General features: G+C 39.0%; 1 protein-coding gene across 2 annotated transcripts in view; it reads left to right on the plus strand.

The window, feature by feature from the left end:
* Positions 1-26,845, plus strand: part of LOC135946149 (metabotropic glutamate receptor 4-like) — a 73,690-nt gene that overhangs the window by 25,190 nt on the left and 21,655 nt on the right. For both annotated transcript variants that reach the window (XM_065494225.1, XM_065494224.1), the window contains exon 3: positions 22,040-22,171. In XM_065494225.1, the coding sequence (XP_065350297.1) occupies positions 22,040-22,171 (132 nt within the window). The remainder of the gene's footprint in view (positions 1-22,039; positions 22,172-26,845) is intronic.

Raw genomic sequence — 26,845 nt, forward strand, 5'->3', positions numbered from 1 at the left:
TCCATTATGAGAGCCCTTTATTTGTTAGGCATCTCAATTTCCTCGTTTTTAATTTAATATTTTTGTAAAGCGATAGAAGAAATCGTAATGCGATTTTATTTATGTTTTTTGCCCCTATTTGGTTTCAATAAAAATGATAAGGATTCCGGGAAAAGTAAAATTATTCATTTAACTCGTTCTCAGCACTCCAGAACGAATTAGCATTTTGACAAAAGCGGATTTGAAGCGTTCCGCAAGTGTCGTAATCAAATTGCGCCGGCACTTTTCTCTTGACAGAGGGCAGCATTAATTTTTAAATTGAATCACCAAAAAACCGCGTCGGTTTCGCTTTCGCATTCTGGACACGCGTGAAAAGAGGGAGGTGCAGGACTCGAAACGCAACGCGTGCGGGGCCCCTCACTTTCAATTTAGTGATGAGCAGCAACCCTTTCAGCCGGCGGAGCAAGAAACGCAGCGCACCGGCTTGGCTTTTGTAGATTTCAAAACTCTCGCTCGGCAGGCTGCTTTTATTTGAAATATGTTTGGGCTCGGCGTGCGCGGCCTCTCGCTCGCTCCCTTTTCGGAATTAAAGCAGCCGCCGCTGCCGAGGCCCGATTTGAATATACACTCACACGTATAACGCGGACAAAAAACTACGGCCGAATCGTCTCGACGGGCGTCGTTCAAATCGCATTTCGCGCACTCCTGAGCCTCAATGCAAAGAAAAAAGAGAGACGTTGCTGACTCGCTCGTCACTGAATGAGTCATTCGCACGGTAGGTCTTGCCGTATCGTTACGGCTGAGATTTTTATTTTCCTCTAAAATATTTTAATATGAATAGTCAGTTTTTAAGGAGTTGATTTTGTACAATCCACGCATTTTTCCCTAAAGACGGAAATTTTCTAGAAAAATGTGATTAATTTGGTCGTTAAAATTTTTAAGAAATTTCTATGACTGCGGTCATCTACTTTATCAACTATAATAATTAGAAAAAATACTACACTAAACCAGAAAATCACTTTTAAAACTAGCGAGTTGTCCCAAAAATCATTTAGACAAATTAAATGTAAGAAAAAAATTCTGACAGTCACAAACTTTTTTCATATATTTTGTATCAGCGGGGGCCAGATTCGTGCGACGCGCAGATACGGCGTCCGGTGGAGTAGGGCGCGAAAAAACGGTCACATGAAAATGCGCGAAACGAACCAAGTTTTCGTAAATATTGTGACATAATTTGCATTTTCTTGTACTAATTGTGTCTTTTGGATCGTAAAAACAAACTCTTGACACTCGTACGGCAATCCAAAGATTCACAATCACTCGCCATCTTGGATCTGCGCAGTGGGAACCAAATTTATCGCACATCTGGACCCCGCTGTTTTGTATATTTTATTTTAAAGTTGAAAGGGCTAGATTTTTCTTAAATAATGTCAGATCATCAACAAAACAACTAATTTTTTGTGTCATATGTTCATTGCTGAGTTCATGTATCAAAGAATTTGATGCCAAAACCATAAAATTCGATCTATCACACTTTCCCCCCGATTCAGATGATTTAAAGCCATTATTCACAATTTTATAGACGGTCTTTAAGTGTCTAAATTTCACAGCCCAAGTCGATCATCAAAAATAACTGCGTCGTACGCGTCGTTCGTATAGGTTTTCACCTTTTTTACTACTTTCCCGCGCGCTCGCTGCTGATATTGATCACGTGTCGCACGCAGGATAAATGTTATGGCTTTTTCTCAAGCGGTTTCTCGAGGCAAAAAAGTCTCTCAAGCGACAACCGGGGATTCGGCTCGAATACCCGGAAAAGCGTGTCAAAATATTACTGCCGCTTTGCGACTTTCGGTGTTGCCAGAAAATCATGATTGTCAACGAGCGATTGTGCTGACTTTGGGGGAAAATGGTTTCGCTCGAAACAGGTTACAAACAGGAATTCGATTCTCAAGTCATCACAGCACCAAGATTTTATTGGGATGAAACAAGACATTTTTTGTCTGATATAATTTGTCATCATTCTTTCCATCGTTTCACATCAAATTGTAATTCTTCAGTCTGGATCGGTTTTTTTTACAATTTTTCCTTTTGCACCGATTTTTTGTTAAAAATTTTTAATTTAAATTTTGTCACCATCGCAATTTAAGCTAAAAATTAATTTTATAATTGACCTGTAACGATTTTTTTGCGTGACAGTTCAACATTGAATTGACGGATTGATTTAAATCAATAAAAATCTTGAAGAATTCGAAGATCACGATAAAATATAAGTTTATTGAATTTTTTATTGAAATACCCAATCTCAAGGACAAAATTAGAGGAGTTTCAACAGAATAAGATTCAACTCATGAATATCAAAGTTTCCATTTGCGCTAACAAATGAAGTTAACTCTTCGCATCGGAGCGTTAGTGCGGAGCTATTTGCACAACTGTTTACATGTGGCGAAACTTCAAATCAATATTTGACTTCTGGCCTAATATACTCTCGGCCCGAGATACACGCTGAATGCGGTACTGAAAGTGGCCTGCGGCTTGGCTTAACGCTGGCCCAACTTTGCACTTTTCACTCGATCCGCCGCGTCCGCCGGCTCTTTTCATCAAGCAGTTCGATCACGTTTGCACCTTTGCTGGACGATTTCTATACATTTACATTTCACTAGAAATTGAAACTGTATAAAAGGGTTGATAAATTTAAAACAAAATTTGTGTTCCGAGAGTTCTAAAACTCTGTGGAAAGAGAAATAATTGTTTGAATAAATTTACTGGAAAACCATTCCTTTCTTGATTGAAAAAATGTTGATTTATTTTCATTCTTTCGGGCCGCGTGTTTTTAAAACGATGAAACTCGTTTTCTAAGAGTATGACTGTTTTTAAAAATAAAATTGCAATCTTTTGTATCACAAAGCTGCTTCAGAGGAACATGTCCACAAAATTCTCTGTAAATGGCAACCACTGGAAAATGGCGTAAAAGCCTGCAGCATTTTTGAAATGGGTTGATTTCTCGGAAAATTGAAAATTAAAGCATGTTGTAAACGGTCAGATCCAAATAAGGGCGAAACCCTTAAATATGACCCCCATGCAGAAAAGGGTTTGCTTTATTATTTGGATCCTACCTAAATTTAAATAATTTACAAAGATTTTCAGGTAAAATCTCTGGATAAAAGTAGCACTTGTACTGGTTTTGCAGACAGAAACGCAAAAGGCGCAAATAAATAAATCAAAACTGGGACAGTTTTATCCCAAAAGAAGTTCATTTTGTATTAGCACAACGCTTAAGAGATAAAAGCGCGTGGGGTGGATGGCTTGCTGAATCAATAATCAAATCCATTAAGGTCTGTGCGGTCGTGGTGCTCGGATTCCCTGCTGCCATTCTCTTAAGAGCGCATTTTTGGCAAATGGGAAACACGATATTCTCGGTGCTGAGACTTGATGGGGCGCGCGTGTCATCTCACAGTGAGAAATTTCCATCGGCTTTTTCGGTCATTTGTAGCCCGTCTCTTTTTCCCGTGGCAGCCAAATCGGTTGTCGCCGCGCGTCTCGAAAGCGCACCCAGTGCAATATTATTTGCTGCCCGGGCTCGCCGCGACCAACGAACCGCACCCTCGCAGAAAACGCGTTTGTAGCTGAATAAAAGATCGCGTTACACTTCCACCACGAGCATCATTTTCCCTCAGGCCACTGCTTCCTTTTCCGCTTGCAAGCAGGCTTTAGTCTCTACTTTCGGATGTGAAATTTCGAAAACAAACCACAGGAAATGAGACAATGCATGGTGACATCATATCCACCCTTGACGGCATGCTGTTGACATTTAAAAAAATATATGATTAATTCACTGAAAATTCCTGGGCTAGTACAATTGTCCATCCGGGATTTTACAGAATTGTCCGTTTTTTAATGGCGAATCACCGAAAAGCTCTCAGAGGTGAACAAATAATATAATTATTCTGGTGAAAAACTTTATTAATTTTAGCGGGAACCAGAATCGTGCGACGCGCAGACATGGCGTCCGGTGGAGTATGGCACGATAAAACGGTCACGTGAAAATACGTGAAAAGACCTAGTTTTTATCAATATTATGACATAATTTGCATTACTTGTACTAATTTTGTCTTTTATATCGTAAAAACAAACTCTTGACACTCGCATGGGAATTCAAAGAGAGCTTTTTATTTCCCACATTCAGACGCCATCTTGGATCTGCGCAGTGGGAACCAATTTTATCGCACATCTGGCCTCCGCTGGTTAATTTGAGAACGTTGAAGACGTTGAAGATTGATTTAAAAAAATAGTCCCATAAGTAAAATCAAAACAAACATCAGTTTAAAATATTCTGAAGCCAAATCACTCTGTCGGAACTTCGACACGATGCGCCAGAAAGCGGTTTTATGATAAGCTTTTTGATGAAGTTTAGACAAGTCTCAAGATCGAGATGGCAGCGACACAGCAGTCAGCAACAGCCAGCGCAGTTAACAATTGAAAGAGCTTTTGACCTATAATGGCCTGCCTTTATCGCTTAACTGCGCTGGCTGTCGCTTTGTCGCTGTTGTCTCGATTTTAGGTCATCGCAAAAGCCAATCAGAGCCGCTCCCTTATCTGCGATTGATCGCGACGTTCTTGTGGAAATTTTGCTACGGTCCAGACCAAAACCGTTTAAGTAATGGTTTCTACGTTTTCGCCAATTTTTGGCACATCTTGTCAAATAACCGACCGAAATGCAAGCCTCAGGAATTGATTGGCATTGTCAAAAATGAAATTCCAGGGCTATTCCTGACATTTTTGGTAGAGAAAACCACCCAACAAGTTTACGAATGATTTAATTCCACGGTTTCTTTGAAGTTACAGTTATCTGTGAAATTCTCATATTGGATTTTCGTAAGCAATTTCAAAGGGAAAACACACGCTCGATTTCACCCAGTTTGGTTTGGCTAGGGCATTATCGTCGCATACCGCGAACGACAGCAATAAAAACTGCATTAGGGTCTGAGCGAGCACAAGAAAAGTACAAATTGGCAGAGAGCGAGCGAGCGAGCGAGTGAGCAGAGCAGCTGGGCTAACTAAGTGGGAGAGAGAGGAGCGTCCGGCTGAAATACAAAGACACGCTGAATACCAATGACAATTGCGAGAGACCGACAAAGTGTGCACATCAATTTGGCAAAGCCTCAATAGCACGCGAGCAGGCCGGGCCAAAGTTATCAAATCCCATTAGGCGGCGCATTGTGCCGGATAAGAATGGACATACCACCGCCGCCGCTGCCGCAGGACCGCCGCAGGGTCGCACAGAAAAGGACCATTTTTGCTGCTCCTGTGATTTTGGCCTGCTGAGCACTATCCCCTTCTAAGATTGCGCGCAGCCGGTGAAAAATGGCATTTCAATGATGCTAAATTATTGCGATTGCACCGAAACTTTTCTCTTCGCAAGGGAACGAGCCGTATAACGAGATCCCCTGCGCAATACAAGCCTTTCAAAGAGATCTATTCTGATCTAGAGCGATAAGAGCGTGTAGGTGCCCGTTACATTCAGTCGTTTCGAAACTGCCTGCGTCCCACTCGATCATTTAGTCCTATTTTTGCATTTTTTCCAGCCCCCACGCAGCATCATGATCAATTCGGATTTGAGGCTTGAAATGAAAGCCTGTTTACAAGGGAGCGAGAGAAGGAAATGAAAATTATTGAAAGAGCCGCGTCGGCAGACTGCTCTTGAAAAGAATAAATACGGGCGGGTAATGAACACGCGGCAGGAATAAAAAGAAAAGAGAAACGAGTCTCTGTCTCTATCAAAAGCTTCAATTTTGAGTTAACGCTGCACGCATATCTGCTCGTCTATCTGCGCCAGAAACTCATTAAAAGTTTTCGCAACATCCACAAACAGACGCGAGGCGACGGTTTTGTTTGCTAATTAAATTATCACTTGGATGCTGTGTTCCCGAATCATGCTGACTTTTATCAGAAAATTAAGCCCTTCTCAGTCAGAAACTTCTTAATTAAATACGGACGTCCCTTTTAAGTGGATTAATAAATTATTAGAATTTATCGCTAAAATTAGAAAATTATTAATTAATTGCTCGGTGCAATGAGACCTTTTGATACAATTAAAATGACAATGTTATCAAATATTTACTGAGCTGGACCATATTTTCTTAGCAGATTTTAATTCCTGCTCTATCTCGTCTAGATATACCCAACTGTCCATAAAACATTTTGGGGAAACTATTTGTTGTGAAATAAAACAAGATTTTCAGTAGGGAGACACGTGGAGGACAATTTAGGCTTGAAATGAACCAATGGCAATTAGTTAATGCATTGGCAACAAGGATTTTCTTGGCTTTTTCAAATCAATCATCTTTTATTACAAACAGACGACCCTTTAAAGAGGAATGATACTGGAAAAGCCTGGAAAATGCTTGCTGCCAATGCATAAACTCGTCCCTTAGGATTCAGTTAAAGCCTAAATTGACCTAAGGAGCGCTGTAATTTTTCGAGAAAATTGGCTAGAAAGCTACCGTGTTTTTCAAATGGTAATGGCTGTCTCCTTACTTGAAATCCGATTTAATTTCAAAACCAAGAGTTTCCCTAGTAAGTGGCATACACCGTTGGACAGGTCTCGACGAGAGGAATCGGAATATGCCAAGAAAATATGTTCAATCACTGTAAATTTTGGAGAAAATTGGCAAAATTAGAATTTTTACTGTAGGAAGGTCCTTTTTTACTATTGCAAATTGTTGAACAAATTGTTTATCGGTCAATTGTTTAAGGCATCCAACAATTTAAATAATTTTCAATTGTTGCACAGTATCATTCCACTTTAAGTGGATTGATGCAGGGCAAAAATAAAAAAATATTGGAAATTGTTTGAATAGTTAAATTCTACAACATTCAATGATGTTTTGCCGTTGTGAAATTTTATTTTTGACTACCGATCATTTTGAAAAATAAAATCTTTTACAGTATGTCGATCATTCAACACAAAAATCCGGGCTGCAAGCAAATTAGAATTCGGGCGATAATTATTCACCACAACTTGGAAAGGAAGGGAAAAATTGGCTCACAACCAAGTAAGTGAATATATTAAGTAGATAAATCAATGAGAATGAGGAAAAATTCCCAGAATTTATTCTACCTCCGAGTAAAGCGATCGATTTTTTGATCCAACGGCGGCATCACTGTCCATGTTTTTTTTCTTTTTGCTTGCCCACGATGTCGGGTTAATTAATCACCAAAGGAGACACGTGTGTGAGCAGCGACGACCCGCCCACGGCTCTCATGCAGCCTCTCACCCTTGTGTCGCCCCCAACCAAAGTTTTGCCCGAAGAATGGAATGACGTCGGATACACTGCCGCGTGTGTAATAATAGTTCTTTTTGGGGGGATCACTTTTAATCCGCATCCACCTGCCTGCCCGCACTCATGCCGATGAAAAGGGAGGGCGGCCTCTCGCCGGCTGGGCGAACGGGCGGGCGGGCGGGCGGGCGATGGATTTTACGGCTGGGGCATAAGTTAATTGAAAGCAAGCGCCGTCAGGCGGCAAGCAAATTGAAATCTTAATTCATAATAAATCCGAGCCAGCCGTGTGCTATCTGGCTGGCTCCCCCTTCCACTCTGAGGTTGCCAGCCAGCCAGCCGAGTTCTCTCTTTTTTACTATCGCCGCACGATGGGCCGTTAAACAACCGCCCAGCGTTTTTTGAGGGTTTCACCTGTAACAGCGTCGTAATCGGCCTGGCTTTTACTTTTTAGGGCATGAAAAATGAGAGGCTTTTTTACCATTTTTTAATTGAAATTAAAGCTTTTGAACTTTTAACGACTGCTGGCGGAACGGCACCTGCGGTTTTTTAAGTTTTACTGGGTTTCACGAAAATAAAAATAAAAAAACAGACTGAAAGCTTGGAGGTTGAAAATTTTTTACATTTGTTAGTTTTAAACGTTTTTATTTTTGGCAAAAAGAGGATTAGCACAATTGTCGGTTCAGTTTTTTATCTGAAAAACAGCAATAATATATATTTTCCAATGTATTACTCATATTTTGAGAAAATTGCAAAGAGTTAAATTAGTACACGCATTTCTGGAGCTTGGGAATTAATGCTAATAAAAACTTTTAAATTGTTTTTCAATAACATTTGTGAGATATAATTAAAAAAATTTTATTTTTCTGTTGGAATTATTTAGAAACAGATTATTTTTTAAAATTTATCCTTCATGCCTGGTGAAATGTTTGACACAATAATCATCCTTTGGAAACACCAATAATGCTAAAAAGTTAAAGATTGTAAACAAAATACATATGAGTTTCTGTACAGAGCGAAAATGCTACTTAAAAAAGCACTAACGTGATTTTTGTTTAAGGAAGTCAAGGAAGCGTTTAGTTGGAGTATAAAAGTTTATTATTTTTTCTTTACATTTTGAATCACAGAATAGTGAGAGAGGGTTTCCTTTTTGATGGTTATCAAAAATAACGTGGTAAAATGAAGAATTTATTCGTTTTGTTCATTGACTGCACATGAATAATTCATTGATGTTAGAATAATTTATGGTCAATTTTCTCAGGTGATTTTCAAAAGGTACCCAAATTTACCTGATTATTAACTTTTTAAACCAAATTAAGTGGAATTTATTTTATGTTTCCATTAGGATATTACAATCATTTTTGACGAATGGGTAAATTTGTACAGTTTTAAAACATTTTATTAATTATAAACTGATTGTTTTTATGAAAAAATCCTTAAATTGACCGAAAATGTAAACTATTTTTCACAATTGACACGTACTTTTTCGGTTTTAGAAACGTTTTAGACAGCCTTAGTGTGACTTGAAAGGCGAAATATTTTATTGATTTGTAGTGGTTGCGGAGCCGAGCTCCCACTCCTTTTTCATTTTTAGTCTAGGGTATTGTTATTCATGAGATTGTTAGAAAATTCGTTAATGCAACAGAGAGAGATTTTGAATTTAAAATTAGTTTTCGCCGGACACTGAAGCCAACAAGTCGCATCTAAATTGTTCCGAGCGTTTAATTGTGAAGGACCCGGCTCAATCGGGTAAATTCTTTTCTAATTTAAATTGTTCTTCAAGTCGATTCTCTTAAATTGTTAATCCTAAAGTCAAATATCATTTCTGTTTGAAGGTCCTTGTAATCTATTAGACTAAGTCGCCAAGTGACTGACGTTTATAAAGAGAAGAATTTGTTGAAAATCCCGCAAGGTTTAATTTCCACCTCCTACCCCCCAAAGATTCATACTAAAAATGTACCTACTTTTTAGGAATTCCATTTATTAAAATTTAAAAAACCTGTACATTAAATCCAATGATTTAAAAAATATCCCTTGATAGTTTAAGATAAATTTTCCGCCCTTCTGACGAAAGTCTGCGTGCGGCAACCTTATTGTTAGACGCGTGGCGTGGGGCCGACGCCAGCACGCATTTTATCAGTGGCACAAGTACATTTTTATAACCCGAATTCGCTCGCTCTCGGCGAAATAATAAATGGTGTCCTCAGCACATTTGATGCGCCCGAGATATTCGTCTGACACATTGATTTTTTGGCCCAGGGCGCCCCTCACACACACACACACACACACACACACAATCAGCTGTTTTCCATGGTGGGTGCCCGGGAGGCCGCATAGCATGCACTCGTCTTGAGCTTAAGCGCCGTATAATTGGCCCGGCGCGTCGTTCGTTTGGCGGCACCTGCCCACGACACACACCAGCCAATTTTCTGCTCGTTTTGCACCATGTTCCGGTGGCGGCGAAACAAAGCGCGGTATTCATTAAATTTTACGGCGCCATTTCGCTCGATCATTGTCTCCCTTATTGTTATTTACCCTCCTCTACGCCCGGGCAGTGCCAACTTTCAATCGCGCCCTAAAATATAACACATAAATAATACATACAGGCTGAGAGAAAACTTTCTGGATGCTACGGCTACGGGCTATTTGCATCAAAGTTTGAGCAGAAAAGTTTCTCTCGCTCCCCGGAATTTCCCTGCGGACGGCCCAGAATGCCGGTCAATTTGTTGAATTTCCATTTTATTAAATTTTTAGGATTGTACCCAAACAAGCAACGGTTTTATCTGCTTTGAATAAACATAAACTTGTCTTTCTTTTTTTATAAACCAAATAGCCGCTTCGTTTAAGTACAATAGAGGCTAAAAAGGGTTAAAAAATTGCTCAATTATGATTGAAAATCCAACCCTTTATCGATGTCGAAGGTTACTGGGAAAAGGCGATGCTCCAGCGAAATGTCTCTTATCTGTTAGGCTATTTATCTCAAAAACCTAAATTAAAAGCAGGGTTAGCCACCGTCTCTTTAATTGGTAGGCTATGAAAGCAGCCATTGCAAATTTACAGCGTTGTACATTAAATAATCCCTTATCGATTTTACGTTGAGCGTCAACAATGGTGAAAAATGAAAAAAATAACTAAATTTTAATTGGAAATTGAAGGCTATATTGATCGGTGAACTTTTCGTACTATTTTCAATTTCAATATTTGTCAGAAAGTACCATTTTTGACATGGTTGATTTTTTGCTGTAAGTCAACGATCATGACTTTCACTACATGTTTTAAATTTGAAATATGGAAAATGAAAAATTAACGATAGGGGAACCCTTTTTCACTCTTTCCAGTTTATTCATGCAATCAGATTGGCTAAACTTAGTAAATTCAAGAATTTTTGTCTGTCAACGTTGATCAACATTGAAGCGAGGTTGAAGATCAAGATTTTCTGCACGTATTAATTCATGAAAAGTGTATTACATACAATTTTTTTAGTTTTTATACTTAAATTAGCATTATTATTTATTTTCTCTTTCACATAACTCGTTCTTCAATGATCTTTGTCAATCAACGTTGATGCAAGGTTGAAGTGCAAGCTTAAGTGTCTCAAGAATTAAATATTTTTTTAAATTTAGCTATTTTGGTCTTTTTAACAGTTTTTTCTCATCAATTTTATTTTCCAACCCGTTTTTTCCGCAATTTTCCACTGACCGTCGCCAGCACAAAGCTGATGATTAGATCGGACAAGCTTGAAAGCCCCAACAAATCTCCGTAATACACACAGCCCATTGTCAAAATATGTCAGAAGGATTTTCCGAGGCAATTGAAATGCTGTTGGACGTCAGCAGCCTTGGGGAGCCTCACGGTCCATTGTGCACACGCAATTTCCGTGGGAAGCTATTACAAGGGCTGCACATAAACTTGTCCAGACCAATCATTCTCGCGATAGGCTTTTAGTGACACTAAAATCCGCAAGGGCAGTTAGTTTATTACGAGGGGCGTCCGCCCCCGCCACTGCCGCCGGCGCACAGAAGAGAACAGGCCCTCTATTGTGTGCGTGCGTGTAAATAAAAATATATATTTTCGCGAGAGAGGAGACGGAGAGAGAGAGGGAAAAAGGACTGTCGGGAAAACACACACACTCTGTAATTTGGAGAGAAAAATGATATTTGCCTGCGCGATGGATGACGCATGAAAATACATACACTCGTATATTCTCGTCGTGAGGAATGACGCCGCCCAGCGAGACCCTAAACAGCAGCGTTTATTTGTCTTGACCGAATTGCCAGGGCGAGATGTGAATTTCAGCAGCGAAGGAAACCTGAGAGGTTCCCGGCAAACTTTCCTTGTTTGCTTTTTCTTTGGGCGCAACGAAATGACAGCCCGTCATGAAGGGAAAATAAGAAAAAGACGGCCGCCGCAGGAGAGGAAATTAAGTTTTTAATTCGAATTTCCTTTCATAAAGTGGGAAACTCATACGATCCGATTGACAAAAGTTTTCTGTATTTTTAGATACTAAATGAGCAAGAAATGTTTTGTGCCATAAATAAAATCATCGCAATCATAATTTAAGCCACTAATCGGATAAAATCACTTGTCGATTAAATTGAGATTTTTAACAAAACCTCTTAGCAAGAATTATACGTCAAGTGTGCAGTCGTTTGAAAAGGGGTTGGCAGATTTTCCTGACATTTTGGTGGCCTATAAATACATATATGTCCCGAGGCTCCAAAATGGCCCGTAATAGGTTTAAGTGGTGTTCAGCTCAATTTTTTACCAATAACTTTTTAAAATTATTCACGTGGACATCTGCCACTTAAAAAAGAAATCGAATTTTTAAAAAATTCATCAATTTACTCGGTTTTAGCTTTTTTCTTCTCTAAAACAAAAAATTGCAACAAATAAAACCAAATTTCCCCTCATAATTTAGACGTTAATTTCATTCCATTGGGTGAATTTTCGGGGGATTTTTGTTGATTTTGTCACAGAAAAGCGAGAATGGTGTCTGGGTAATCGAAGTTCAGGATGTTGATTTTGATAAATATTTGTCATTTCAGAGCAACTTACCCGGCTTTTTAAGATATGATAGAAAAAAATATGGCTTTATATCGTTAAATAAACGATTGTAGAGATTTAATTGAAATCATAACATGACGGTTTAAATTTGTTTCCTTGGAAAATGAGTCTTCAACCATATCAAAATTTTACTGAAATTTATCGAAATTATATGTTTTGTTTGAAGTCTGGAAACGCTTTTGTTTTGGTAATCGCAAATATTCCTAGCCATTCCGGTCAGCATATCTTGCAAAATTGATACGATTAATTTAGTAATTTTAGTCAATTTCCATTCGATTTGTCAAAAATTGATTTTTCAAATCAAAAACGTTTGTAAACCCAGACTACAAGTTTGAATATTTTAAACTTTTACCAAGTAACTTTTAAAGCCTCTCCAAAACTAGAGATTTGAACGTCCAAAACTTGAAAACCGTAAATTCTATTTTAGAAAATTTTCATCAAATTTCAAATTCTGCTTGATAGTAGAAATAAAAACTTCATTTTCTCCTTTCTTATAAATATGTAACATGTACGCTCTCCTTGAGAGCGAAGCGCAGCTGTAATAATTGAGTGAGTGTGCTCCTTTAGAGCAAAATCCCCAGCAGGGATTCAATTGTAGAAGTTTCTGTTTGGCTGACTGAGAATAGGATCTTGAGTCTCTCATTGTTCTCGGGGAAAAACATGCACTGGGAAATGTTAGATGATGTTCTTGCGCGGAGCACGCATTACTCTCAGCCGTCGGGAATTTTTACGACCACTTTTCCGCAGCCGCAATGCGATCTTTGCAAAAATACTACAAATCAGTTTGTTTTCCTTATCTCTTTCACACTCGGGCGCGGCAAGCATTTCGTGCTATACTCTCACGCGTCATCACGAGTGCGCGCGCCGTCTGCTGCTGCTTTTTCTTAAGCAGTATTTTAAGCAGAGAGCTAGAGGAATAGTAATTCTCGCTCCTGAGGCTGCGGTCCTGTTTGTAGCTACAAGTTTTGCAATCAGGCCGGCGGTATGGATGCAAACAAAGCACTGAGTTATTTGCCCTCATCAAGTCCATTGTGCGCGCAGACACGCAGAAATAATAATGGAACAAGCTCTCGCACAAACCTAATAGTAATCGAAACACCACGCTATATTATATATATGTAGAGATAGAGACGTGGATTTAGAGGCGAGAGGGCCGTAAAAGCAAACGCAGCATGCTTGCCGCAATCAACGCCGAGCGGGCGATCAAAATTCACAGGTAGGCCCGACAATTAACGTCACACAACTTGATTGATCGTCTTCTTAATTTGTTTTTTTCTTCAGCGAAAAAAAAGGGTTTTAAGGGAAATTTTCCGAGGTTGAGAATTTTATTAATACATAAAAGAGTGTTAAAATGTCTTATTTTTTAATTTTCAGTTCGATTTTTATTCCAAATTCGTCCCGAAATTTAGTGAATATTGCGTGAAAGTCATTTTACCCTCTTTTGCTATTGTCAGAGGGTTAATTTTTGGTGCACTAGTTGATGAAGAGTTTATCTACATGATGTATAACTTAACTCACCCCCATAAACCATTTCAACCCCTAGACCCAAAGAAATCAAGCTGACTTGCTTTTCTCGGCGATCTTATCATCGCTCGGAATACTTAAACTAGGGTCGAAATGAAACTTACCCTTCTAACCCACCCATTACCCTCCATCACGAGGGTGCTTACACCCACCACTCTTGGATCATTACTATATGACCACTGGTTCATTCTCACATAATATTTCGCACGGTTCACACTCTGAAGGGTTTATGACAGGTTTCAAAGAGTTGTTTTAAACGGTAATCTGTCTTAAATTTGTGTTCCAGGTGAATAGAATAATAATTGTCGATCCATAAATAATATATATGTTCGATTAAACTGGGGGTGGCCCATGTTCCAAACATCAAAGTAAACAATTTTCGCATATTGACCCCCCCCCCCCCCCCGTGAACAAGTCGAGCGGTGATGAAATAAATAATTGGGATGACAGCTACATTATTGCCAATTGCGAATGACTGCCAGCAGAACGGGTAAATGTATCAACGAGTGCCGCTGGGAAATTTAGTAATTAAGTTCTACATAATATACAATTGGAAAATCGGCCAACTCGATTAAAGTGGATTGGTGAGTGAATAACTGTGGCCAGCAGTTGATTTTGCAATTGAAAACGCTTTTTCTAACAATGGAGCATGAAAGCAGGAATTTAAACGTTTCATTTTCACACAGTTCACATGGGAATTCTCTAATTAGAAATTTCGGCGTGAACAGGTTTGTATTGACCAAATAAATCTGTTCAGCAAATCGACAAAAAAATGAAGTAGTTTCTACCGCGATTTGCTGAACCGATTTTAATTTTTAGCACTTTAAATCAAATATTTATAAACCAAGAATTTACTGCAAATTGTAAACAAAATATAATAATTTTTTTAAGAAGCAGTTTCTCTAAAAAAAAAGAATCAACGATTTTAAAATCAAGTTATTCATTTCTGCCACCACAATTTATCAGGGGAACGACATTTCTGAGTATTTTGTCACCTGCTCGATAAAATATTTGCACTCCTATTTTAAACCATCCAAAGTCAACAGCCGCCAGAGCATGAAGGCCCGAAAAATTACAGCTCAAGGCATCGAATTTTCCGAATCGGTGCGTCTATGCGTGTCGCTTCTAATTTGACAGATGACTTTCGGTCTCACCTGTATGCAGCCATGCACATCCATCTCGAGCGAGAAGAGAGACATAATATACGCACGCTGGGCGGGTTCTCTCGGCGGCGGGTGTGTTTCCACTTGATTACACGTGCGCGCCGCTCTTTTGCCTGCGATATTAAATTGCGTTTTCGTGTTGCACAAGAACAAGACGTACGAAGCCGAAGCCACCGCTCACTGGCTGCGGTGTCTCATTCATTTCGCACGTCACACCGAGAAATTAAACTTGGAATTCGCAGGCAAAAAGAAAAATCATTTCGCGCCGTGACTGCTGAGAAATTATATTCGCTGCGTGTGTAGTGAGCAGCCCGATATATATTTTCCCCTCTGCGGCGGGCGGTGGCGGCGGTGGCGAAATCTGCTGAGGATGACGCTTTTTCGCGCCCAGATATCTGCAATTTGAGCGTTTTTCACGTCTGATTTGACGCGGAAGAAGAGTGCCTTTCGCTGTATTGCAAAATTGGCACCCGACGCGTGTTTTGCGCAACTCAATCGAGTGAACAGCAACATGCATTGTGTCAAAAAACTCGATTTCCATCTATTTCGCCGCGTGGGTGGAGCATTTGGTTGTTATTTCGACTTTAATCGAGCTTGCACGACACCTGTCGCGGTCGTCAAAGTTTGCAACTCGCTCGTCAACGCTGCTTCAAAATACGCTGCTATTAAGTTCAGTTTAGAAATAGAATAATTTATATATAGCGATTTTGTAAGATGGTTTTTAGCAAATATTCGACGTTCCGTCAAATATTATTAACAATTAAAATTGATTAAGAAGGAAAGCGCGTCATTTGATCTATTTTTAGGGTTATTTTCAGCAAAATGATGATTTAAAAACATAAGACTCCTGCTTTCTAAAGTGAATTTCCCGACATAAGTTGTTAGCGAGTCGAAACGAGCGATCTATTTTAGCGCGGCGGAGGACCGTGGACGTTGTGATTGGTTCACAATAACGTAATACCACCGCCGGCCAATGAGAACCTCTACAGTCCTCCGCCACGCAAAAATAGATCGCTGATCACTAACAACGTGGAATTTGCCTTGGAGGGTAGGAAACTTATGTAATGGGTATGATCTCTTCTTGGAATTCCATGATTCATGCTATCGTTACTTCAAAACACGTACCTAAACATCGTTAAATAACTAAACGCGCAGCCTGATCAATTATGAATAGAACTTTAACTCTATTTAATCTTATCTCGTCCTGTGCTAACTCGCGGAGTAACAATTTCACATTAAAGTAAAAGCAGGTAGAGCACGTTTTACTCTTTATATCGGCAAAGATGAAACGATTCTTAGTTCGTTTCACTCGCAACTCCCACGAGGAAATGCACACAGACAGCTTTCCAATTTCTGAGATAAAGTTAACTACAATCCTTTGAAGTTCTGCCTTGAAAAGTCTCCCAGAGAAATTTTTACTTATTATAAAAAGGCCTTTGAAAAATAAGTTCTTTAGCATATTTACTGTGTTTTTGCCGGTCTTCATGCTTAATATTTTCACCGCAACAATTTATAATCACAAATAATTTCTAGTTCTGTGGATTTTAGTCGTATGGGTTATTTTTCTCAGTCCTGGGAAGATAAAATGTGCTCGAATGCAATTTGAGTCGTTTGAACATTTACACATTTTTTATTTTATTAATTCTGGTATAACTTTTTATTAACTGTATAGATGCTTGAAATTCGTCAGTTCTAAAAAGTATTAAATTATCAGAAGCTTTTAACTCATTTTAAATGTAGAAGAAGTTAAAAATTATTTGTTTGAAAAACTTCAGACCTTTTTTTTAATACTTTTTACGCTCTGACGAAACAATTTTTCTTTAAAATAATGTATCCGACGTTTTTCTTATTTGCCTAGGTTATAATATTTTTTCAGGCTCCAATGTAATAATTTCCTAGAGGAAATTACGATAACAATAGTAGAGGAAATTATAATGTTTCTCGGAAACACTCAGAAAAGCGTTAATAATATGGTTTCCAGAAATAATTTCCAGTCTGCTTACTCAATTGTGAATCTAGCCGTGAGCTACTCCCGACGACGGGTTGCTCTAATTACAAAACTTTGGGTCAGTTAACAGTTAAAGCCCTTGTGTCATTGCAGGCTTCGGTTTGTTTAAGTAATTTAGCTTGCTTTTGGCGTGTCACCTGGAGGAATAGAGGTTAATGCCATGCCGCGGGATATTTATTCAACCTGCTCCATGCAGATCAAGAGACAATGAAGCATTTCGGGAATGGACGGAACGAAAAATAAACGCTGCGAGCTGCGGACGAAAAAGTTTTCGCGAGAATAATGGCGGAGGCGAAAGAGAAAAGAAAACGCTCAAAGAGGAGGCTCGGTCTCGAGAGTTTGGCTTGATTGCAGAGCAGCGAGCGTCGAAGGAACAGGGGTGGAAAAGCGGGCCCATGTGGAACAGAGCGAGAGACCTTGTTCTTGCGCCGCCGAAAATCCTTTTGTGCGCGACCGGTTGAGGATCTGCTGCTCTAATCGCATTACAAAGTTAGCCGCGGAATCTTGCTGCTGCACTGCAACCCTCTCTGCAGGATGCAAAGCCAAGTTGTGTCCAGCAGGTCCTCCATGAATTTGGCATTAACCGAAATTAATTTTTAGACGACCACAGGGGCTTTGTTTCAAATTTAATTTAGCTCTGGGCCAAATTATGAGAAGGGCTGACGATTTTAAACTGTTGAATTTAGTTTATTTTATTACAAAGTAAAAATTGAGCGTAAACAACGTAATATAAAGACTTTTGAGCCATTTTTGGAAACATCTTTACCAGCGGAAGCCAGATGTGCGATAGAATTGGTTCCCACTGCGCAGATCCAAGATGGCGTCTGAATGTGGGAAACAAAAAGCTCTCTTTGGATTCCAGTACGAGTGTCAAGAGTTTGTTTTTACGATCCAATAGACACAATTAGTACAAGTAATGCAAATTATACGTTACAATATATTGACGAAAACTTGCTTCTTTTCGCGCATTTTCACGTGACTATTTTCGCGCCGTACTCCACCGGACGCTAATATCTGCGCGTCTCACGAATCTGAACCCCGCTGATCTTTACCATAGAATGCTGCCAAACCGTCTAAATCACTTTAAATAGGATTTGATGCTGCAAACCCTGGAAAATCCTTGTTGCAAAATTCATAAACCAATCCCCAAGGATTCAGCTGAAGCAAATATTGATCTAGGTAGTGCTGTAAATTATTGAGTAGAGTGGCTGTAAAATTTGCATATGATTTTCCAATGGTGCAAGGACTGTCTCTCTACTGGAAATCTTAATTTATTTCCCAACGATGAGTTTTTCCTTATGCGTTTTTATGAATTCCAATTGAACCCTTCAAGGGAATTTATTGAATAAATAATTAGACTGTGTGGTATTTACAATTTTAAGATTGGAAATAGGAAAAAATTTCTTATAATTTTTTAAGATAGTTTAAAAATAAATTTAAATAAACCCTAGATGTATTTTTCTGTTTAACATTGTAAAGGTTCTAATCATCCGCAGTGATAAATTCTGTAAAGCCCTAAATTTTAGTAATAATATAACCCCGCAATTTCTCGCTTCTACGTACAAAAAGCATTTTCCCGCTCAACTCGTTTGTTTTGCACACTGCTATAGTCTTTCATAAATATTCTGTCTAAAATTGCCAACCCTAAATATGAAGTCTGGAAGGCGAGCAGTTTCAGCAAAGTTTCGCAGATGTTGCGAAACACTTGCTGCCGCTTTATCTTCATTTGCAAATATTCGGATGCCAGCGTGTTGCCGCCATTTGCATTTTAAGTTTCCACGTTCGCTTCAAATTACGAAAGGCTGAGTTTGGAAATTGAGCCGCACGTATGCGAAGTCTCTCTCTCTCTCTCTCACACTCCAATTAATTTCAACACATTCTGCTTCACTGTCATTTCCAGGCACATGCAGAGAGGAAAAAGCATGACATCTGTCTCGATGATCCTTTGTCAAGCCGAGAGTGTGAGCGATATACGAAAACAAAAAAGGTGCGGATTAATTGGTTTTACGCGAAGTGAGAGAGGGTAAAAAAATGGCAGCAATTTATTTTTTTCGCCCGAACGGATGTCGGCCACTAATGAGAGCGACGTAATGAGCAACAAGAAGTGAGTAAAAGGCCGGGCTCGAGCTCTTCGAATATTGAAACTAATTATCGGCTCGCTCAGTCAGTGTCAAGAAGACACTTTCATTTCCATGCCGCCCAGCACGCCCCTCGGATTCATTGAATTTCTCTTTCGCAGGCAGGCAGGCAGGCATTGATCCGCTCATCGTGACGAGCTGGATTCGCAGAATTAGAATTAACCCTTCCGCCAGCGAGCGAGTGAGCGAGTGAGAGTCTGGAAAGAAGCATCGAATGCACACGCAGCTCTTGAGGCGCGTAGGCAATTTGTCAAGCACGTTTGTTGTGCTGGTTGCATAATCGAATCAGACTCGTCAGCAACAGCAACGACACGAGAGAGAATCGGCTGCTTCGAGTCGTGCGCGCCGCCGAATGGCCTCGATACGTAAATTAAAATAGCAGCGCAGTGAGCAGAGGAGAGTGGCACTTCCTTCATGTTTCCCTATTAACAACAACGACTCAAACTCATGACATTTAAGTCGTGCGTCAACTCTGCACATCAGCACATTAACATTAAAAGTGCTCTTTTGGATGAGTTAGAAACGCAAGCTATTTATATTCCACTCGAAATTTAAACTTAGGAACGTCTTTTACAACTGGAATTGCATTTTAGAAAATTATTAAAGGGGAATTATACTGCAAAATCCGGGAAAACTCTTGTTGCCAATGCATGAATTCATCCCTTAGGATTCAGTTAAAGCCATAATTGACGCAAGTAAAACTTTTTTTAAAATATCGCTTCAAAGTTAGCAAGCTTTTTAAATGGTGAGGAGAGGACCGCCTCCTTATTTGAAATCTTATTTAAATTCACATCAAAGACCTTTCCTAAAAGGCTTCATACGCTGTCGGACAAATCTCGACGAGAGGAATCGAAATCTGCCAAGAAAATTTGGTTAAGTGCTGTAAATTTTGGGCGAAAAATTGAATTTTTATTGCAGCAAGGTCTTTTTTGTAGATTTTTCAACGATTAACTGCTTATTGCATCCAACAATTCAAATAATTTTCTATTGTCGCGCCCTTTATCGATCCGCACTTTAAATCTTCTAAAGCTGTCCAATTTTAAGGATACATTTCGTCCGTTTAAACCTTCTTTACTCAAAAATATAAACCATATGTTTAAAAAAATATCGCACAGCAGTGCATATAAATATAGTCTTTGGAATTTCCGTAATTTTGATTTGGCTGATTTAATTTATGTCTCAAAAATGAAAAATGGAAATTTAAGGCTTTTTATGAATTCGCCAATAAAAAATTCATGCCCTAAAAATTAAATTAACTGTCATCAAACTCTGCGCAATTTTCCAGGAACGGGAGTTTCATTAAATATCCTGACGAGTGAGTTCTAAAAACAGCACCTGAAATAATGCATCACGAGCCTCCACTTTGAACAAACATTTCCCATCTTCTTCTTTCCATCTTGTGTAACAAAATCAGCTGCAAGATTGGCATTTGCGAGTAAATTTGCACAGTTGAATTAATGAAGAGAAGGCAGAGCGGAATGCTGCTCCTTTGAAAGTGTTTGAACCGCGTGCATCTTCATTATCGCCGCATTCAGATTCAATAAGTTCATTCACTGCGAGGCTTTTAATTAATGAGTCAGCAGCTTTTGCAGTTTGTCCTATTCGGGGCAGATGACTCAACCCCGCCGCAAATCTAATCAATCGACAACTTTACCGCTTTTTTGCCGATTTGAGGTACGACTTGTTGATTGGAAATGGGCCAAATATCGATGGGGCTTCTTCGCAAAACGCAACTCTTATCTGAAAGGTTTCTCATTTCGCGGAGCAGGAGCAGGTCGAGGTAAAAAACATGTTTTGTACAGAGCGCCGCCGCCGGCTGGAGCTCTTTAATTAAGACACGGCTTCTGCTAAAACGGGGACAGGTACGCTATGAAAAATAAAAATATTAGACTTGGGAATTTTGGTTGGTTGACTTTTTTCTCAGCCCTTTTGTCAACATGAAAATCTAGACAAAGATTTTAAAAATTATGTTCGAGCACCATCCTGAGATGTTGAAATAGCCAAGTTTGCTGGAAAAAAAATAATGCAATCTTTGAAGCCTGGATAATTGGGCCTCTGGGCGCTTCCGAAATTGAGAAAAATCTCTATAGTCTGGTGCTAGAACATGATATCATTTAATTGTACAAGAAAATCATGTTTTTGTTTCTTTCAAAATATTTTCTAGGGTCAGAAATATAGTTGGTAACTATTTAGTCCATCAATGGTTCTTAAAAAAATCTTAGATCAAACTCTGCTTTAAATCCATCGAGAAAACGGAGGAAACTTACCTATAAAAGTGTTAAAAAACTATTTAATATATTGTTTTTTAGAGTTTCTCTTAAGGTTTCATACGCTGTAGGACAAATCTTGACGAGAAGAATTGAAATTTGCCAAGAAAATGTGGTTAATAAGCGCTGTAAATCAGCGGGGGCCAGATTCGTGCGACGTGCAGATACGGCGTCCGTTGGAGTATGGCGCGAAAAAACGGTCACGTGAATATGCGAGAAAAGAACCAAGTTTTCGTAAATATTGTGACGTATAATTTGCATTACTTGTACTAATTGTGTCTTTTGGGTCGTAAAAACAAACTCTTGACACTCGTACGGAAATCAAAAGAGGGCTTTTTGCTTCCCACATTCAGACGCCATCTTGGATCTGTGCAGTGGGAACCAATTTTATCGCACATCTGGCCCCCGCTGCTGTAAATTTTGGAGAAACTTTGAAAAATTTGACCATATTATTGCCAACAGTAGAACAAATTATGTATCAATCAACTGCTTATTGCATCTTACAATTCAAATAATTTTCAATTATTGTCTCCCTGTTTCGATCCACTTTTTAAATTGTACTAATAAAAATTATCGAATAAATCAACTAATGCGATTTTGTTCTTGTGTTTGGTTGCAGGACATGTCTGAGTACAAGTGCCCGTCTGGCAAGCCGCCAGTTTACGTGCCGCACAAGCCTGTGACCGCGGTAATCGGAGCCTCGTTCAGCGTCGTCTCCATCATGGTGGCCAACATCTTGCGTCTCTTTAAAGTGAGCGAATTCCCGAAATTCTTGTTACACTAGCAGGTAGTTCGTTTGTCAAGTACAGCAGGCTCCGATTTCCAGCACAAACCACATCAAAAGCAGCGATTAAGCGCGGATTGAGCTACGCAGCGCGGCGCTGCGTGGGCATAATTCCGTAATTTGAGGGGGTGCGGGGGTGAATAAACGCGCGCGCGAGAGGCCGGCCTAGATTAAAAAGTATAATCAAGTGGGATAAAAGGGCATTATTTTCCTTTTGAGGCGCAGGGATCAAGCGAGGCTTTCAGCCGGAAACTTTCATCCCTCTCTCTCACTCGCTCGCGTGCAAGTCGGCCGAATTAATTTATTATGGCGGAGCTTACTCAAACTTACTTGTAAAGACTGCTGCTGCTGCTGCTGGCGACTTTCTAACAACCTTGCGTTTTCTTCTTTCTTCTTCTTTTGTTTCCGTCCGTACACGAGAGTGCGTCGGCAAAAATGTTTCCCTTAAGACGTCACCTCAGCGGATTCAATCAACCTGCAGTTGTTCCGCTAGCTTAATGCACGCTTGCTTCTTCTTCATCAAATCGCTTTAATTCGATTTTTACAACGTAAATCGGGAAATTATGATTCTTTCACCAGCATGGAAAATAAAATATTTCCGTTTGAATAATTTGACTAATGGTTTTAATTACTCATTATCTCAGGTTAACCATTTGTTTCCGTTAAAAAGAATGTTTTTTGAAGCCCAATTTTCGTGAAAATCCAATGGAAAACTTGAATAAATTACTAAAATGATTTTAACAACGATTTTTATATGCATGGAGTGGAAGGGGGATGAGGGCATATCACCCTCACAATTAAACTGTCTTTTTCATTTCCTAGAACCGACTAGTTTTAAAGAAACAACTTTTAAACTAAACTGGAAATAATTTTATTTGTTGAAAACTCACTTTATCACCGACGGTGTAACCGTGTAGCGCATTTTTTGAATTTATGACGGGCCCCACATGTGAATTAGATGGTATTGTGCTCATAAAATGATTTTAAGAGGATATTGACACTGCAAATCCTTGTTGCCAATGCAAGGATTCATTTGAAGCCAAAATTGACTTGTAATTTTTTTAGAAAAGTGGCTGCTAAGTTAACAAGCTTATCTAATGGTGAGGACTGTCTCCTTAATTGAAATCCTATTTTATTTCACAACAAAGAGTTTCCCTAAATGTTTTCATACGCTGTTGGACAGATCTCGACAAGAGGAATTTAAATCTGCCAAGAAATTGTGGTCAAGCGCTGCAAATTTCGGAGAAAATTATAATTTTTAATGTAGCAAGGTCCTTTGAACAAATTTTTTACAGATCAACTGCTATTGAATCCAACAATTCAAATAATTTACAATTGTCGCCCTATATTGATCTACGTGAAGACAGATTTTACAACCAAAAAAATGACATTGGAAATTTTGATTGATATACATACACACATCGCAATTCGCTGGGGTACGATTGCGTTCATTGTTGTTAGTATAACTTTTTGTTGGACCAGATTTCAAAGAAATGTTTTTCAGTCAGGATTTACCACAAGTTTTGCCTTTGTCAACATTCGCCGAACTTTTGAGCACAATGCCGCTCCTCCTTTGAAACTTTGAGCGAACACATACGCATAATAAATGCAAAATGCCAAACGTCGCTTCGAAGCAACGCGCGTTCCGCCTCTTTGCTATTTTTTGTTACCATGCATTCGCAGGAAAGTCATTCCTAGAATCAAGAACTCTCTGCACTCATGTTAAAACAAAATCCTCTTTGGCCGTTTTTCTATGGATACGCGGTGGATGGAAATTCAAACACATGAGTGTGCCACTTCAATAAATGAAAAATAAAAATCCATGCGTTGCTCTTCGGCTGCAAAAAAAGTCAAAGGCTCGCCCTTTTATATATGCCTCCCGGAGAGGCCGGGTTTGCATTTTTGCACTTTTATCCATCCATTTTTTTTTGTTCAAAAATAAAGCAGAAAAATTGTCCGGTTAATATTAAAAAAACTTTTATAATCAGTGAATAAGTTTCTGAATGTACAATTTTCATCGTCATACTGCAGTGCATTGGGTGGAAGGGGATGAGGGTTAATTACCTCTAGTCTCGTGCAAAAATATTTAATATAATTACAGTAAATGGCAAACCTGCTTCTAATTTATTTATAATTAAGTCTTGAAAAAAATTAGAAGATATAAATAAATATTTATCCAGCACTCAGATTTGCATAAATTAAAATCAGTGCGTGAGTCTTCCGTCTGCCATTCATAGTTGAGAGGATAAAAGAGTAGTCTGGAAAAGAAGCACTTCCAGCTTTCATATTTTAGAGAGATTTTGCTGCTATTTTTGTGCGAAAAGCGGACGCACGGCTGAAAGCGGGTTCCAATTTCCCGCGCGTGCAGAAGCGGCAGAAAAGCCGAGCGGCATTTTTATTTATGTTTTCTGGCGGCTGCTTAAAGCGTGAAGCGGCGACGGTGGGCGGCGAAATTCTAATTTGGCAGCAGATGAGGGTGTTGACAGTCTTATCATTGTGGCAAAGCCCGCTTTATCCCCCGGAGAAACTCCAATTTCCTGCTTCAGTTAGTTGATTTGGTGCGTCGGGCGAGGGGCCGGGAAAAGCGAGCGAGCGGAGACGCTTTGAACGCCAAGGATGCGCGATTCCTGCTCGCGATTTCCGCAACAGATCCGTCGAGATGCAAATTGAATTAACTGAGCAGTTTTTCACCTGCTAAACGGCCAGGGAATAAAGAGCAAAACTTTTCTTTCTTTCTTTCTTTCTCATTTTCTGCTGCCGAGTTTGAAGAACAAGCAAGAAAAGACGGCAAACAACTGGCTCGTTACGGCCAGAGGCGTGACGTGGGGACGCTTAGTTAGTCCGAAAGTGCTGGAAAATTTGTCAAAAAGGTTTGCCGGCTTGCTTTTATAATATATTTACTGCAACAAATTCAATCTTTACGTAATAAACTAAATGAAACAGAGATAATTATTTTATTTATTTATATGAATTTTGAACATTCAATCTTTGTAAATTCGAATTTAAAGCCGGAGTTCTCAACTGGAAGAAAGTTCAACCATTTTTAAATATTTTAAAATGTAGCAACGTGCAACTTCTAAATAATTTAAAATTAAATAATCTGAAAAATATTCGCGATTTTAATTATTGCCGATATTTGTAATAAGAAATATTTTTAAAATAGAAAAATTACGTTTCTTACTTTCATACAAAAATTCAAAATCCCTTATTTTTGTTGGATTTATTTCAAATTGCCCTTAATTATTTCGAACAAACCCAATTCCGACAAAATCAGGTGACCCCGCGAGGTGACGCGTGCCGTCGCTACTCTTTTCTCTGCTCTCACTGTTTTTCAAGATAAGCAGCTGGTTCGTTTTTATGTAGAATGCGTCGGGGGCTCGTAAATTTATACTCGCGCCGCGTGACATGAGAAATTGCGCAAATATATATTCGGCGTGCAACGCAAACCTTCAAACCTTCAGGGAGCCCGAAAGAGCAGCCGGCGACACTCGCCTCCCTTTAACTTTCTCTCGTTCTCTGCTCATTCTTTTTATTCGCAATTTTGCCAGATATTATCTTCACGCCTTCCTTCCTCTTTATATTATGCGCAATTTTAGATTTAAATCGCCTCTTTTGAGCGCAGCGCAATTTTTCACTCAGCTTCCTCCTTTGAATGCCCGAATTTTGTTTAAGGAAGAAATATTTTTTGTTATTTAAATTATGTCCGCATTGGAAGCTTCAAAGTAATGAAAAGGGCCAACAAGTTTTACAAGTTTACTTCTTTTATGATATAAAAAGAACTGAGCTATCAAGCCGTTTATATTTTAGCCCTTTTTAAAAATAAATAAAAATCATAAGCAAGATAAATTGGCCCTGTAATAATTTTAAGCGGATTATTTCAATTAAATAAACGACTGAACGTTGAAATTTATAGGTTTTTTTTTTCAATAAAATGTGATTATTATTCATTTCCTTTAAATTTTCAAGAAATTCAGAACTCAACCACGCGAACTCTGTAAAATATTCAACATTTTGCAATGCAACCATCTGAATTTTTACTAAATATCCTAGGAATAATATGCCAAAATGCCTTCCAAATTTTACTAAAAATCTCAATTAATGGGTTTTTTAAATAATAAAAAAACTCGCTCTGAAAAATAAGAAAATTCTGATTTTTTTAATAGCAGGTCTTTCATCTCTATTAAAATATGTTGCAAAAGCTTAAAAGATTATATTTTTTGCTGAAATAAATATATACCTAACCGAAACGTCCAGCTTGAGTAATGGAGATGAAGAAAAATGTGAATAAAAAATGGAGCTAATTTTGCCCAAACGATGTTGCTCTCTCTCTCTAGCCGTGCATGCGGCGAGGAGATCAAAGCATTCCCTCTTAACTCGCACAGCCTAATGAAAAGGCAGGCTGGGGAGTTCATTGCGGAAATTCTAATGAACTCGGCGGCAGGCAATAGTACGTATTCGTTTCCCCCATCAAATATGAATAGACGAAGGTTTGCCGCGGAATCAGAGCGATATGTGAGTCCTAGCAATCCCGTTTAATTAAAAATTCCTTTCTTGTCCTCGGCTTTGATGTGATATTAATATATTGGCCTATTTTAATTTCTAACAAGCGCAGGGTTGCAGAGTTATTTACAGGCACAAAAT

This window comes from Cloeon dipterum, chromosome X (genome assembly GCF_949628265.1).
Source record: "Cloeon dipterum chromosome X, ieCloDipt1.1, whole genome shotgun sequence".
NCBI classification, from domain to species: domain Eukaryota; kingdom Metazoa; phylum Arthropoda; class Insecta; order Ephemeroptera; family Baetidae; genus Cloeon; species Cloeon dipterum.